This window comes from Pseudorasbora parva, chromosome 6 (genome assembly GCF_024679245.1).
Source record: "Pseudorasbora parva isolate DD20220531a chromosome 6, ASM2467924v1, whole genome shotgun sequence".
Taxonomy (NCBI): domain Eukaryota; kingdom Metazoa; phylum Chordata; class Actinopteri; order Cypriniformes; family Gobionidae; genus Pseudorasbora; species Pseudorasbora parva.
In genome coordinates, this window is record NC_090177.1 from 2,479,138 (window position 1) to 2,492,108 (window position 12,971).

Below are 12,971 nucleotides of genomic sequence, written 5' to 3' on the forward strand. Positions count from 1 at the left end.
TTGGCAGATCATTTTGCCTGTTTTAAGCAGAAACTCACTTCATTTGGATATTTTTCCCCAGAAAACAAGCGAAAATATCTTATGTAATTTTTCTTATCTAGTAAATGCCTCTTGATTTAAGATTTTTAGATGTTTGGACTAGAAACAAGAAAAAAATACTAAATAAGAAGAGCATTTTTTGCAATGTGGTAGCACATTTTTAGGTTTTATGGCACAGCACTTAGTCTATTTTACAAACAGTATAATTTAAAGGTTTACATTTTAATAATTACGTCTACGGTAAAAAAAAAAAAAAAAAAACTTATTTCTGTTAAACTGTTAAAATTGTATTTCAGAAGTGCAGGGAATTCTGGGAATGTTAATTTACGGGTTTTCACTGTAAATTACACAGCGACTTGTTCTTTTTCACTTCCAAAAACTGTAACGGTATTTTACGGTAAAATTACATTAAATGTACGGTTAGATCTATTACAGTTCTTCACCGTATATACTGCAGAAACTTTCTGTTAACCAGCATTTTTACAGTCTTTTACCGTTAAAATCACGATATTTTTTTGGAGTGTGCGTCTCTCGCTTTGTGTGTGGTAAGCGGGAGAACAAAGTTTTTCACCGCAGTAAAATTTTTATTTTTGAAAGTATAAATGCCAACAAATATGCATATATATGTGAATTCTGCAAATTATTAGATATTTTTTAAATACATTTTGACTTTTGGACTTTACAACGCTCTGGATTTATTGAAAATGTGTGGATCACACGAATCGGAAACAATCCCATAAAACCTCTCTCTTTCTTGTTGACATGTCAAAGGTAAAGCTTTGTTTTATCTTAGCAATAGCATATAAAAACAACTAGAAAGTTATTAGGTATTAGTAAAGGATCTTCACTGGCGAACTCGGAAATAACACACAACGCACGCCGTCTGTATGGCTTCACTGTTAAAAAAGGCTTTTCTTACTTAGTATTTTGTCCAAACTTTTAAAAAATTCCTGCATTACGAAGCATTTACTAGATAAGTAAAAATTATTGTCTTGTTTTGGGGGGAATTAAAATAAGCACAATAATGGGGTACGAAAAATAATCTTAATTCAAAAAGAAAACAAGATTATTTATCTTATTCTAAGTTATTTTTCCTCAAAACAAGAATTTTTCAAGTAATTTTTTACTCATCTAGTAAATGCTTCTTAATGCAAGAATTATTAGATATTTGGACTGGAGACAAGACAAAAATACTAAGTAAGAAAATTATTTTTTGCAGTGCATTATATGTAGAAAAACTTATTTTGTCTTTTTTAATTTAATAAAATAACAATTTTAAAACAAAATATACACACATTTAGGATACTATAGCAACATGGGTTTAATTTCAACAAAGTTATTAAATTTTTTGATGTATTACATACATCAAAATTTGAAAGCACAATAAAATAAAAATAGCACAATTTAATTATGATTTTGTGAATGAATTATGTCACAGGGTATTTAATTGACCTTTATTTTTGTGTTTTGGATCTGAAATATAAGCGCACGTGTGCAATTCTGACCCTTGATTTTTCCCTGTTTTGTGCATGCTTAGGGGCCTCCAGGACCTGAAGGAGAGCAGGGGCCCACGGGTGAACCTGGACTCAAGGTGAGACGGGCAGGCCCAAAACTCTTAAAGGAAACAGTGTATATGCTAACATAATAAATACAGGGAGTGCAGAATTATTAGGCAAGTTGTATTTTTGAGGATTAATTTTATTATTGAACAACAACCATGTTCTCAATGAACACAAAAAACTCATTAATATCAAAGCTGAATATTTTTGGAAGTTTTAGTTTTTAGTTTTAGCTATTTTAGGGGGATATCTGTGTGTGCAGGTGACTATTACTGTGCATAATTATTAGGCAACTTAACAAAAAACAAATTTATACCCATTTCAATTATTTATTTTTACCAGTGAAACCAATATAACATCTCAACATTCACAAATATACATTTCTGACATTCAAAAACCAAACAAAAACAAATCAGTGACCAATATAGCCACCTTTCTTTGCAAGGCCACTCAAAAGCCTGCCATCCATGGATTCTGTCAGTGTTTTGATCTGTTCACCATCAACATTGCGTGCAGCAGCAACCACAGCCTCCCAGACACTGTTCAGAGAGGTGGACTGTTTTCCCTCCTTGTAAATCGCACATTTGATGATGGACCACAGGTTCTCAATGGGGTTCAGATCAGGTGAACAAGGAGGCCATATCATTAGATTTTCTTCTTTTATACCCTTTCTTGCCAGCCACGCTGTGGAGTACTTGGACGCGTGTGATGGAGCATTGTCCTGCATGAAAATCATGTTTTTCTTGAAGGATGCAGACTTCTTCCTGTACCACTGCTTGAAGAAGGTGTCTTCCAGAAACTGGCAGTAGGACTTGGAGTTGAGCTTGACTCCATCCTCAACCCGAAAAGGCCCCACAAGCTCATCTTTGATGATACCAGCCCAAACCAGTACTCCACCTCCACCTTGCTGGCGTCTGAGTCGGACTGGAGCTCTCTGCCCTTTACCAATCCAGCCACGGGCCCATCCATCTGGCCCATCAAGACTCACTCTCATTTCATCAGTCCATAAAACCTTAGAAAAATCAGTCTTGAGATATTTCTTGGCCCAGTCTTGACGTTTCAGCTTGTGTGTCTTGTTCAGTGGTGGTCGACTTTCTGCCTTTCTTACCTTGGCCATGTCTCTGAGTATTGCACACCTTGTGCTTTTGGGCACTCCAGTGATGTTGCAGCTCTGAAATATGGCCAAACTGGTGGCAAGTGGCATCTTGGCAGCTGCACGCTTGACTTTTCTCAGTTCACGGGCAGTTATTTTGCGCCTTGGTTTTTCCACACGCTTCTTGCGACCCTGTTGACTATTTTGAATGAAACGCTTGATTGTTCGATGATCACGCTTCAGAAGCTTGGCTATTTTAAGACTGCTGCATCCCTCTGCAATATATCTCACTATTTTTGACTTTTCTGAGCCTGTCAAGTCCTTCTTTTGACCCATTTTGCCAAAGGAAAGGAAGTTTCCAGGTAGGACAGGCGAGAAATGGTTTCTCTAGGACAGCATCTCTGTCCTAAGTTGAGACACTCGCACAATGTCCCCCTTCTTTTAATGCACCTTAGACACTACACACAACATAAAAATAAAATAAAAAATAAAATAAAAAGTATAGGGACTGAAAAGATGTGGGGGGAGGATTATCTTATATTATTATTATACTATGTGAAACTTATTGACCCATTGAAAGTGGTGACAATGATAAATATTACATAGGAAAAAAAAAAAAAAAGGAAAAAAAAAAGGGACACTGATTATTACAATGATGATGATGATGGTATGATGATGATAAGTGGTAGTGATAATATAATAAATAATAAATGTGTAATTTTGCTTTTGAATACACACCCACACCTACACTCACCCACACACACCTTATACATTAACACACTTTTATTTCACTTCTAGAATTATGTAATTACTCGATTGTCAATTACTGCACTATTGTGGTTTGTATGTCTGTATGTCAATAAAAAAAAAAAAAAAAAAAAAAAAGGAAAGGAAGTTGCCTAATAATTATGCACACCTGATATAGGGTGTTGATGTCATTAGACCACACCCCTTCTCATTACAGAGATGCACATCACCTAATATGCTTAATTGGTAGTAGGCTTTCCAGGCTATACAGCTTGGAGTAAGACAACATGCATAACGTGGATGATGTGGTCAAAATACTAATTTGCCTAATAATTCTGCACTCCCTGTATATAGGCTAACATAATGAACATATAGGCTAATAAAATGAATATATAGGCTAATATAATGAATATATAGGCTAACATAATGAACATATAGGCTAATAAAATGAATATATAGGCTAATATAATGAATATATAGGCTAACATAATGAACATATAGGCTAACAAAATGAATATATAGGCTAATATAATGAATATATAGGCTAACATAATGCATATATAGGCTAATATAGTAAATATATAGGCTAACAAAATGAATATATAGGCTAATATAATGAATATATAGGCTAACATAATAAATATATAGGCTAACATAATGAATATATAGGCTAATATAATAAATATATAGGCTAACATAATGACTATATCGGCTAATATAATAAATATATAGGCTAACAAAATGACTATATAGGCTAACATAATGAATATATAGGCTAACATAATTAATATATTGGCTAATATAGTGAATATATAGGCTAATATGATGAATATATAGGCTAATATAATGAATATATAGGCTAATATAAAAAATATATAGGCTAACATAATGGCTATATAGGCTAATTTAATGAATATATAGGCTAATATAATGAATATATAGGCTAACATAATGAATATATAGGCTAATATAATGACTATATAGGCTAATATAATAAATATATAGGCTAACATAATGAATATATAGGTTAATATAATAAATATATAGGCTAACATAATGACTATATAGGCTAATATAATAAATATACAGGCTAACATAATGACTATATAGGCTAACATAATGAATATATAGGCTAATATAATGACTATATAGGCTAATATAATAAATATATAGGCTAACAAAATGACTATATAGGCTAACATAATGAATATATAGGCTAACATAATGAATATATAGGCTAACATAATGAATATATTGGCTAATATAGTGAATATATAGGCTAATATAATGAATATATAGGCTAACATTAAGAATATATAGGCTAACATAATGAATATATAGGCTAATATAGTGAATATATAGGCTAACATAATGACTATATAGGCTAATATAATGAATATATAGGCTAACATAATGAATATATAGGGTAATATAATGAATATATAGGGTAATATAATGAATATATAGGCTAACATAATGAATATATAGGCTAATATAATGAATATATAGGCTAACATATTGAATATATAGGTTAATATAATAAATATATAGGCTAACATAATGAATATATAGGCTAATATAATGAATATATAGGCTAATATAATAAATATATAGGATAACATAATGAATATATAGGCTAATATAATGAATATATTGGCTAATATAGTGAATATATAGGCTAATATAATGAATATATAGGCTAACATTAAGAATATATAGGCTAACATAATGAATATATAGGCTAATATAGTGAATATATAGGCTAGCATAATGACTATATAGGCTAATATAATGAATATATAGGCTAACATAATGAATATATAGGGTAATATAATGAATATATAGGGTAATATAATGAATATATAGGCTAACATAATGAATATATAGGCTAATATAATGAATATATAAGCTAACATATTGAATATATAGGTTAATATAATAAATATATAGGCTAACATAATGAATATATAGGCTAATATAATGAATATATAGGCTAATATAATAAATATATAGGATAACATAATGAATATATAGGCTAATATAATAAATATATAGGCTAACATAATGAATATATAGGCTAATATAATGAATATATGGCTAACATAATGAATATATAGGCTAATATAATAAATATATAGGCTAACATAATGACTATATAGGCTAATATAGTGAATATATAGGCTAATATAATGAATATATAGGCTAATATAATAAATATATAGGCTAATATAGTGAATATATAGGCTAATATAATGAATATATAGGCTAACATAATGAATATATAGGCTAATATAATAAATATATAGGCTAACATAATGACTATATAGGCTAATATAGTGAATATATAGGCTAACATAATTACTATATAGGCTAATATAATAAATATATAGGCTAACATAATGACTATATAGGCTAACATAATGAATATATAGGCTAATATAATAAATATATAGGTTAATATAATGAATATATAGGCTAATATAATGAATATATAGGCTAATATAATGAATATATAGGCTAATATAATGAATATATAGGTTAATATAATAAATATATAGGCTAACATAATGACTATATAGGCTAATATAATAAATATATAGGCTAACATAATGAATATATAGGCTAACATAATGAATATATAGGCTAACATAATGAATATATAGGCTAACATAATGAATATATAGGCTAATATAGTGAATATATAGGCTAATATAATGAATATATAGGCTAATATAGTGAATATATAGGCTAATATAGTGAATATATAGGCTAATATAGTGAATATATAGGCTAACATAATGAATATATAGGCTAATATAGTGAATATATAGGCTAATATAATAAATATATAGGTTAACATAATGACTATATAGGCTAATATAATAAATATATAGGCTAACATAATGAATATATAGGCTAATATGATGAATATATAGGCTAATATAATAAATATATAGGTTAATATAGTGAATATATAGGACAATATTTACCCCAAAATAACCAATGCTGTATTGTCTAGACTCTTCTGAATGCGCTGCTGTGTGCAGTGAAACGCAGTGGACTCAAAGTGAGATCTAGAGTGTCTTTTTCTGTCTTTTTCCAGGGTGAAATGGGGCCTGTCGGAGAAGAGGGTGAACTGGGCCAACTGGGCATCAGAGTGAGTCCAAAACCCCACACCGACTCCAAAAAAGTCCAAGCGAACATGATCCATCAGTCTATTTTTATTGCTTGAACTGACGTGAGCCAAACAGTGTCAATAATCTGACAGACGGACCCTCGGGCCATCCTCTCGCTCGCACACACTGGACGTCTTTGTCTCTAGTTACTCAATTATTCAAGCAATTCTCTGTGTTTGTTATTGGATAAAATGACATGAATCTCCTGAAACCTGTCGTGAGTTTATACGGCTCGTAGTTCACCCCAAATTCAAAAGAAATAAATCATAAATCTCATTACTGCCTTGTGGAAAAAATTCTGATGTTATTCAATCTGTCAGATATTTATCGTGATCTCGCTTAAACCGCAATCAGATATGTTGATTTGCTCACACAAATAAAAAGGGCTCTAATGGCTAGGAAAAGCAAATAAGCCCATTTCAGCATTGAGGAATGAATACCATGATGCTTTCTGCATTTAAATCCTGATCTGACATGCTAGCATTTGTCTTAGGGTCCTCCAGGGCCAGCTGGAGAGGACGGACATCAAGGAAAAGATGGACCGAAGGTGAGAAAGCTCTCACTGCAGTAAATGCTCTTCTTACTCAGTATTTCTGTCTTGTTTCTAGTCCAAACATCTAAAAATTCTTAAAACAAGAAGTATTTACTAGACAAGCAAAAGTAAATGACTTGTTTTGGGAAAAAATAACTCAAAATGAAGAGAATTTTTGCTTAAAATAAGATAAATAATCTGCCAATGGGGTGAGAAAAATAATCTTAATTCAAACAGAAAACAAGATTATTTTTGGAACTCATTATTGGAAATAATTTTCATGTAATTAATGTTTTTTAGGGTGAGCCAGGTGATCGTGGACCAATGGGAGAAGCCGGGGAACGGGGCGAGATTGGTGACTCCGGCCCAGCAGGACTTCCTGGAGATCCTGGGAAGAAAGGCTTCCCGGTTAGTGACGGCCGAGTGATGCAGAGCTAATAACGTCATTAAGAGACGAAATCTCTCCAAACTGCTCTTTAGATAATACAAGTCTGTTATGAACCGGTCTTCAATTTTTACTGATGATGTGAAGTTAAATCAGATGTTTCTATATCAGGGACCCGAGGGAAAACAGGGTCTGCCGGGCAACCGAGGACGTCCAGGAAAGAAGGTACCAGCACTTCTGGATCAACATTCATTATAGCCACCATATTGCGTTAAATTGCATCAAAACAATATGAGGAACCCCTACATATGAGGTGTTTATTGTGTCAGAAATAAAATGGGCCTCGAATAGAACCCTGGGGTACTTCTTTAAAATGAACTAACTGCATTAGTTAACATGAACTAACAATGAGCAATACTTCTACAGCATTTATCAGTCATAGTTATTGTTAATTTCAGCATTTACTAATTCATTTTTAGAATTTAAAATTGTATTCGTTAACATCCCACACGAGTCAAAATGACCCGAAGCCCTAAAATTATTTTTTTAATTGTCTAGAAAGCTTATTTCATTTCATTCTGAGATTTTTATTATTATTATTTTATTATTTATCTTTATTCGCGTTAGATACAACTGACGGTGTTTATGTGAATACTCACTAAAGACGGACATTTGTACATAATTCTGTGTATTTGACTGTTTAAGGAAACTTAATGTGTAATGTGCGAGCTCTAAGTGACAGGCGTGCGTGTGTGTGTGCGCGTGTGTGTGTGTGTGTGTGTGTGTGTGTGTGTGTGTGTGTGTGTGTGTGTGTGTGTGTGTGTGTGTGTGTGTGTGTGTGTGTGTGTGTGTGTGTGTGTGTGTGGTATGAGCTCATATCTCCTGTAACTGTTATTACGAAATGCTATAAAATCTCTTGCATGCTCAAATGATTTCCGTTCTCCATCCCGAGACGAGCGTGAAATGTTGAATCGGATTATGAGGATTGCTTTAGTGTAGTGCGACGTCTTTTGAAACCAGAAGCAATTTGCTAATTTTGAGATTATTGCTGAAATTATTTCTCACAAGAAAGTTTTCAAATGACTGATTTGATGTGATAAGCTTTGCTGATTAATTTACTAATAAACATTTGTGGTAATTTCCCACTTTATAAACTCAAAACTTGCATAATTGTACTCATTCGTGCGCAATATACCCGCGCTAATATCAGACCGTGTGGTGCCGATTTAATATCGGTACTTCGGTATTAGATTGTGGTACCGTACCGAAGCCAAAATTGTGGTATCGAGCAATAACCAGCTCAAGTCAGCTCAAAATATCTCACATTGGGTCAGTTTGGGTGTCTCTGCCGACCTCTTGTGGAAAATAAACTAATATAACATGATAACTCTTGCCACTAGATGTCCTTATAGCTCTATGGGTAGCAAATGAGCTGTTCCGCTGGGTCCTAAAGTCAGTTTCTCTTCAGAATGCATTCAGATACAGATGTAGACAGTATAAATACATTTTCTGTACATTTTTGTCATGTTTAGTTTGAGTTTTGAGCATTTATTAAGTTTTTCTATGTGTTCTGAAGCATTCCTAAGGGGGTCGGAGTGACCCGCGAGGAAAGGATTTGTTACTTTTTTTTATTACAACCACAAAAACTCCTCGAATCCAGTCAATTTTTGGTGTGTGTATTTGTGGTTCAAGTACAACAAAAGTCCTAAGTTCTTGGACCCCTCTGATGAACACTCAATTTTGTTTAAAAAAAAAGAGTTTCGGGTCAAAATGACCCGCGGTAAGGATGAAGGCTGTGAACTGAAACCAAACTCTCTAATATATGCAATAACCAGCACAAGTCAGCTCAAAATATCTCACATTGGGTCAGTTTGGGTTTTGCCAAACTCTTGTGAAAAATAAACTAATATAACATGATATTTCATAACTCTTGCCACTAGATTTCTCTTCAGAATGCATTCAGATATACATGTAGACAGTATAAAATAATTTTCAGTAATTTTTTGTCATGTTTAGTTTAAGTTTTGAGCATTTATTGTCACGAATCAGGACGAGATTCAGTTGCAGACACAAAACTTAATTTATTAACAACAGTACTTGCACACAACTGGGCAGATCAGTAGAACAAATATTATCAAGGAGAACAGCAGGGGGCGCTGGCAGCTCGGTCCCGTGCGGTCTTCAGGAAGGCCGAAGAAGCAACCCGCGGCGTAGATCGGAGCGCCCGGGAGGGCGGGGCGAAGCGTCCGGCAGCGAGAGAGTCAGCTGGTGGGCGAGGAGCGCGGGCCTGACGCGAGGCGGCCCAGAGCCGAGGGCGGCAGACAAACGGGTAGGAACAGCGCGCGAGCAGTCTGGGGCGGCAGGAGAGGAGAGAGAAAACTAAAAGCAACTCAAACAGGCACTGGAGCCTCAAAACGGGACACAACACGAGAATTACCAAGACAGGACAGGAGAAAGACTGGCCGAATCGCAAGGTAAACAAACACAGACAATCTGGCACAAGACAGCAAACACGAGAGGATTAAATAGGGGAAGTCAGATTGATCACAGGTGAGAGCGGTGCGTGATAGTGCTGATGGAATAACAAGGGGGTGGGGAAAACACCACACTGACGGCAGCGCACATGGTGAACTGTCAACACAAAACAACGAGACATGACAACATGAGACAGATCAGGTCGCAGACATGACAGTACCCCCCCCCCCCAGGAGCGCCCCTAGGCGCCCCAGGGAGGGGCTCACCTCGTCGCCGACGGAAGTCCCTGACCAACGTCTGGTCCAAGATGTCCCGAGCCGGAACCCAGCTCCTCTCCTCCGGACCGTAGCCCTCCCAGTCCACAAGATACTGGAAGCCCCTGCCCCGGCGTCTGACATCCAACAGTCTCCTGACAGTGTAAACAGGAGCGCCATCCACTAAGCGAGGGGGAGGGGGGGCAGGGGAAGAAATAACAGGATTAAGATGGGACCTAAACACAGGCTTGACCCTGGATACATGGAAAACAGGGTGAACAGGACCAAGAGAAGGAGGAAGCTTGAGCCTAATCGCCACCGGATTCAGAACCTTGGTGATGCGGTATGGCCCAATGAACCTGGGAGCCAATTTACGAGAGGCAACCCTGAGAGGCAGGTCCTTGGTAGATAGCCATACTCTTTGACCACACACATAACGAGGTGAGGGAATCCGATGACGATCGGCTGCTGCCTTGGTCCGTCTGGAAGTCCGGGCCAGGACCCCCTCAGCCCTCTTCCATGTGCGGCGGCAACGCTGGATGAAGGCCAAGGCGGACGGGACCGCAGCATCGGGTTCCTGTGAGGGAAACAAAGGAGGTTGGTAACCAATAGAACACAGAAATGGGGACATACCTGTCGATGCTACAGGCAGGGAGTTGTGGGCATATTCCACCCACGACAACTGTTGGCTCCAGGAACTAGGATTCTGGGAGGTCAGGCAGCGGAGAGCTCTCTCGAGATCCTGATTAGCTCGCTCGCACTGCCCGTTGGTCTGGGGGTGAAAGCCTGAGGACAGACTCGTAGAGGCCCCGATCTGTCGACAGAATTCCTTCCAAAACCGAGAAACAAACTGTGGCCCTCTATCAGAAACCACATCAACCGGAAGGCCATGAATCCGGAACACGTGGTCTATCACAGTCTGAGCAGTTTCCTTGGCAGAGGGGAGTTTGGGCATGGGGATGAAGTGGGCCGCTTTGGAAAAACGATCCACTACCGTCAAGATGACGGTGTTGCCTCTCGAGGGTGGCAGCCCAGTGATGAAGTCAAGGGCCAGGTGTGACCAGGGACGAGAGGGAATGGGCAAGGGTTGGAGCAGACCAACGGACGGGCGGTTAGAATTCTTGTTCTGAGCACAAGTCGAGCAAGCCAACACAAACTGCCTGACATCCGGGGCCATGGACGGCCACCAAAACCGCTGGCGGATGGCAGCCAGTGATCTCCGAATTCCTGGGTGACAGACTAACCTGGATTCGTGGCCCCACCGGAGGACTTCAGGGCGCAACGCAACCGGCACAAAAAGCCGACCCTCCGGACACTCCTCCGGCACTTCTACCCCTCTACCGGCCTCCCCCACTCGCCTCTCGATGTCCCAGCAGAGAGACCCGACCACCACCCCCTTGGAAAGGATGGCCTCGGCCGGCGCCCCCTCCCCAGGAACCTCGAACAGACGAGACTGTTTCCAATGTCATAGTTACATTCAGCCGGGCTCAGCCGATGGGAGAAGAAGGCACAGGGATGCACCTTCCCATCCTTAGGGCACCGCTGAGACAGGACCGCGCCTACCCCAACATCGGAGGCATCCACCTCGACAATGAATTGTCGATCAGGATCTGGAATAGAGAGAACAGGAGCAGAGATGAAACGGGACTTAAGGACATCAAAGGACTCCTGAGCCTGACTATTCCATCTGAACGGTACCTTGGTGGAGGTGAGAGCCGTTAAGGGTGCAGCTACCTGACTGAAGTTCCTGATGAAGCGCCTATAAAAATTGGCGAACCCCAGGAACCGCTGCAGCGCCTTGCGGGTGTTGGGGACTGGCCACTCGGCTACGGCCCTTACCTTGGCGGGATCAGCCCTGATCCCATCCGCTGAGATGACATACCCCAGGAATGTAACTGACTCGGAGTGGAACTCGCACTTCTCCGCCTTTACAAAGAGCTGGTTCTCTAACAGCCGTTGAAGGACCTTGCGAACGTGCTGAGTGTGTACCTGTAGAGAAGGGGAAAAGATGAGGATGTCATCCAGATACACAAAGACAAACTTATTTACCATGTCCCTCAGCACATCATTGACCAAGGCCTGGAAGACAGCTGGAGCATTGGTCAGACCAAAAGGTAGGACTAAATATTCAAAGTGTCCCGTAGGGGTATTAAACGCTGTCTTCCACTCATCCCCCTCACGAATCCGTACCAGATGGTATGCGTTGCGGAGGTCTAACTTGGTGAAGACCCGAGCTCCCTGCAATAACTCAAAAGCAGACGACATGAGCGGTAGGGGGTACCTGTTCTTGACAGTAATGTCGTTTAACCCTCGGTAGTCAATGCAGCGCCGCAAAGAACCATCTTTCTTCTCAACGAAGAAGAACCCTGCCCCGGCGGGCGAGGAAGAGGGGCGGATGAGGCCGGCACTAAGAGATTCTTGAATATACCTGTCCATGGCCTCTCGTTCAGGACCAGAAAGGGAATATAACCGACCCTTGGGCGGAGAAGTGCCTGGGAGGAGATCAATAGCACAATCATACGGCCGGTGGGGCGGTAGGGACATGGCTCGGGACCTGCTGAAGACCCGATGAAGATCACGGTACTCCGCCGGGACTCCGGTCAGATCTGCTGCCTCCACCTGAGAAACAGGACACACAGAACCAGGACAAGAAGCAGGACCCAGACAAGACGCTAGACAAAACTGACTCCAGGCTAACACAGAATTCCCAG

General features: G+C 38.7%; 1 protein-coding gene across 1 annotated transcript in view; it reads left to right on the top strand.

Annotated features, from left to right (window-relative positions):
- Nucleotides 1–12,971, top strand: part of LOC137078211 (collagen alpha-1(XXIV) chain-like) — a 247,343-nt gene that overhangs the window by 183,020 nt on the left and 51,352 nt on the right. Inside the window, exons 34-38 of the mRNA XM_067445327.1 lie at nucleotides 1,577–1,630; nucleotides 6,542–6,595; nucleotides 7,108–7,161; nucleotides 7,447–7,554; nucleotides 7,703–7,756. Coding sequence (XP_067301428.1) covers nucleotides 1,577–1,630; nucleotides 6,542–6,595; nucleotides 7,108–7,161; nucleotides 7,447–7,554; nucleotides 7,703–7,756 — 324 coding nt within the window. The remainder of the gene's footprint in view (nucleotides 1–1,576; nucleotides 1,631–6,541; nucleotides 6,596–7,107; nucleotides 7,162–7,446; nucleotides 7,555–7,702; nucleotides 7,757–12,971) is intronic.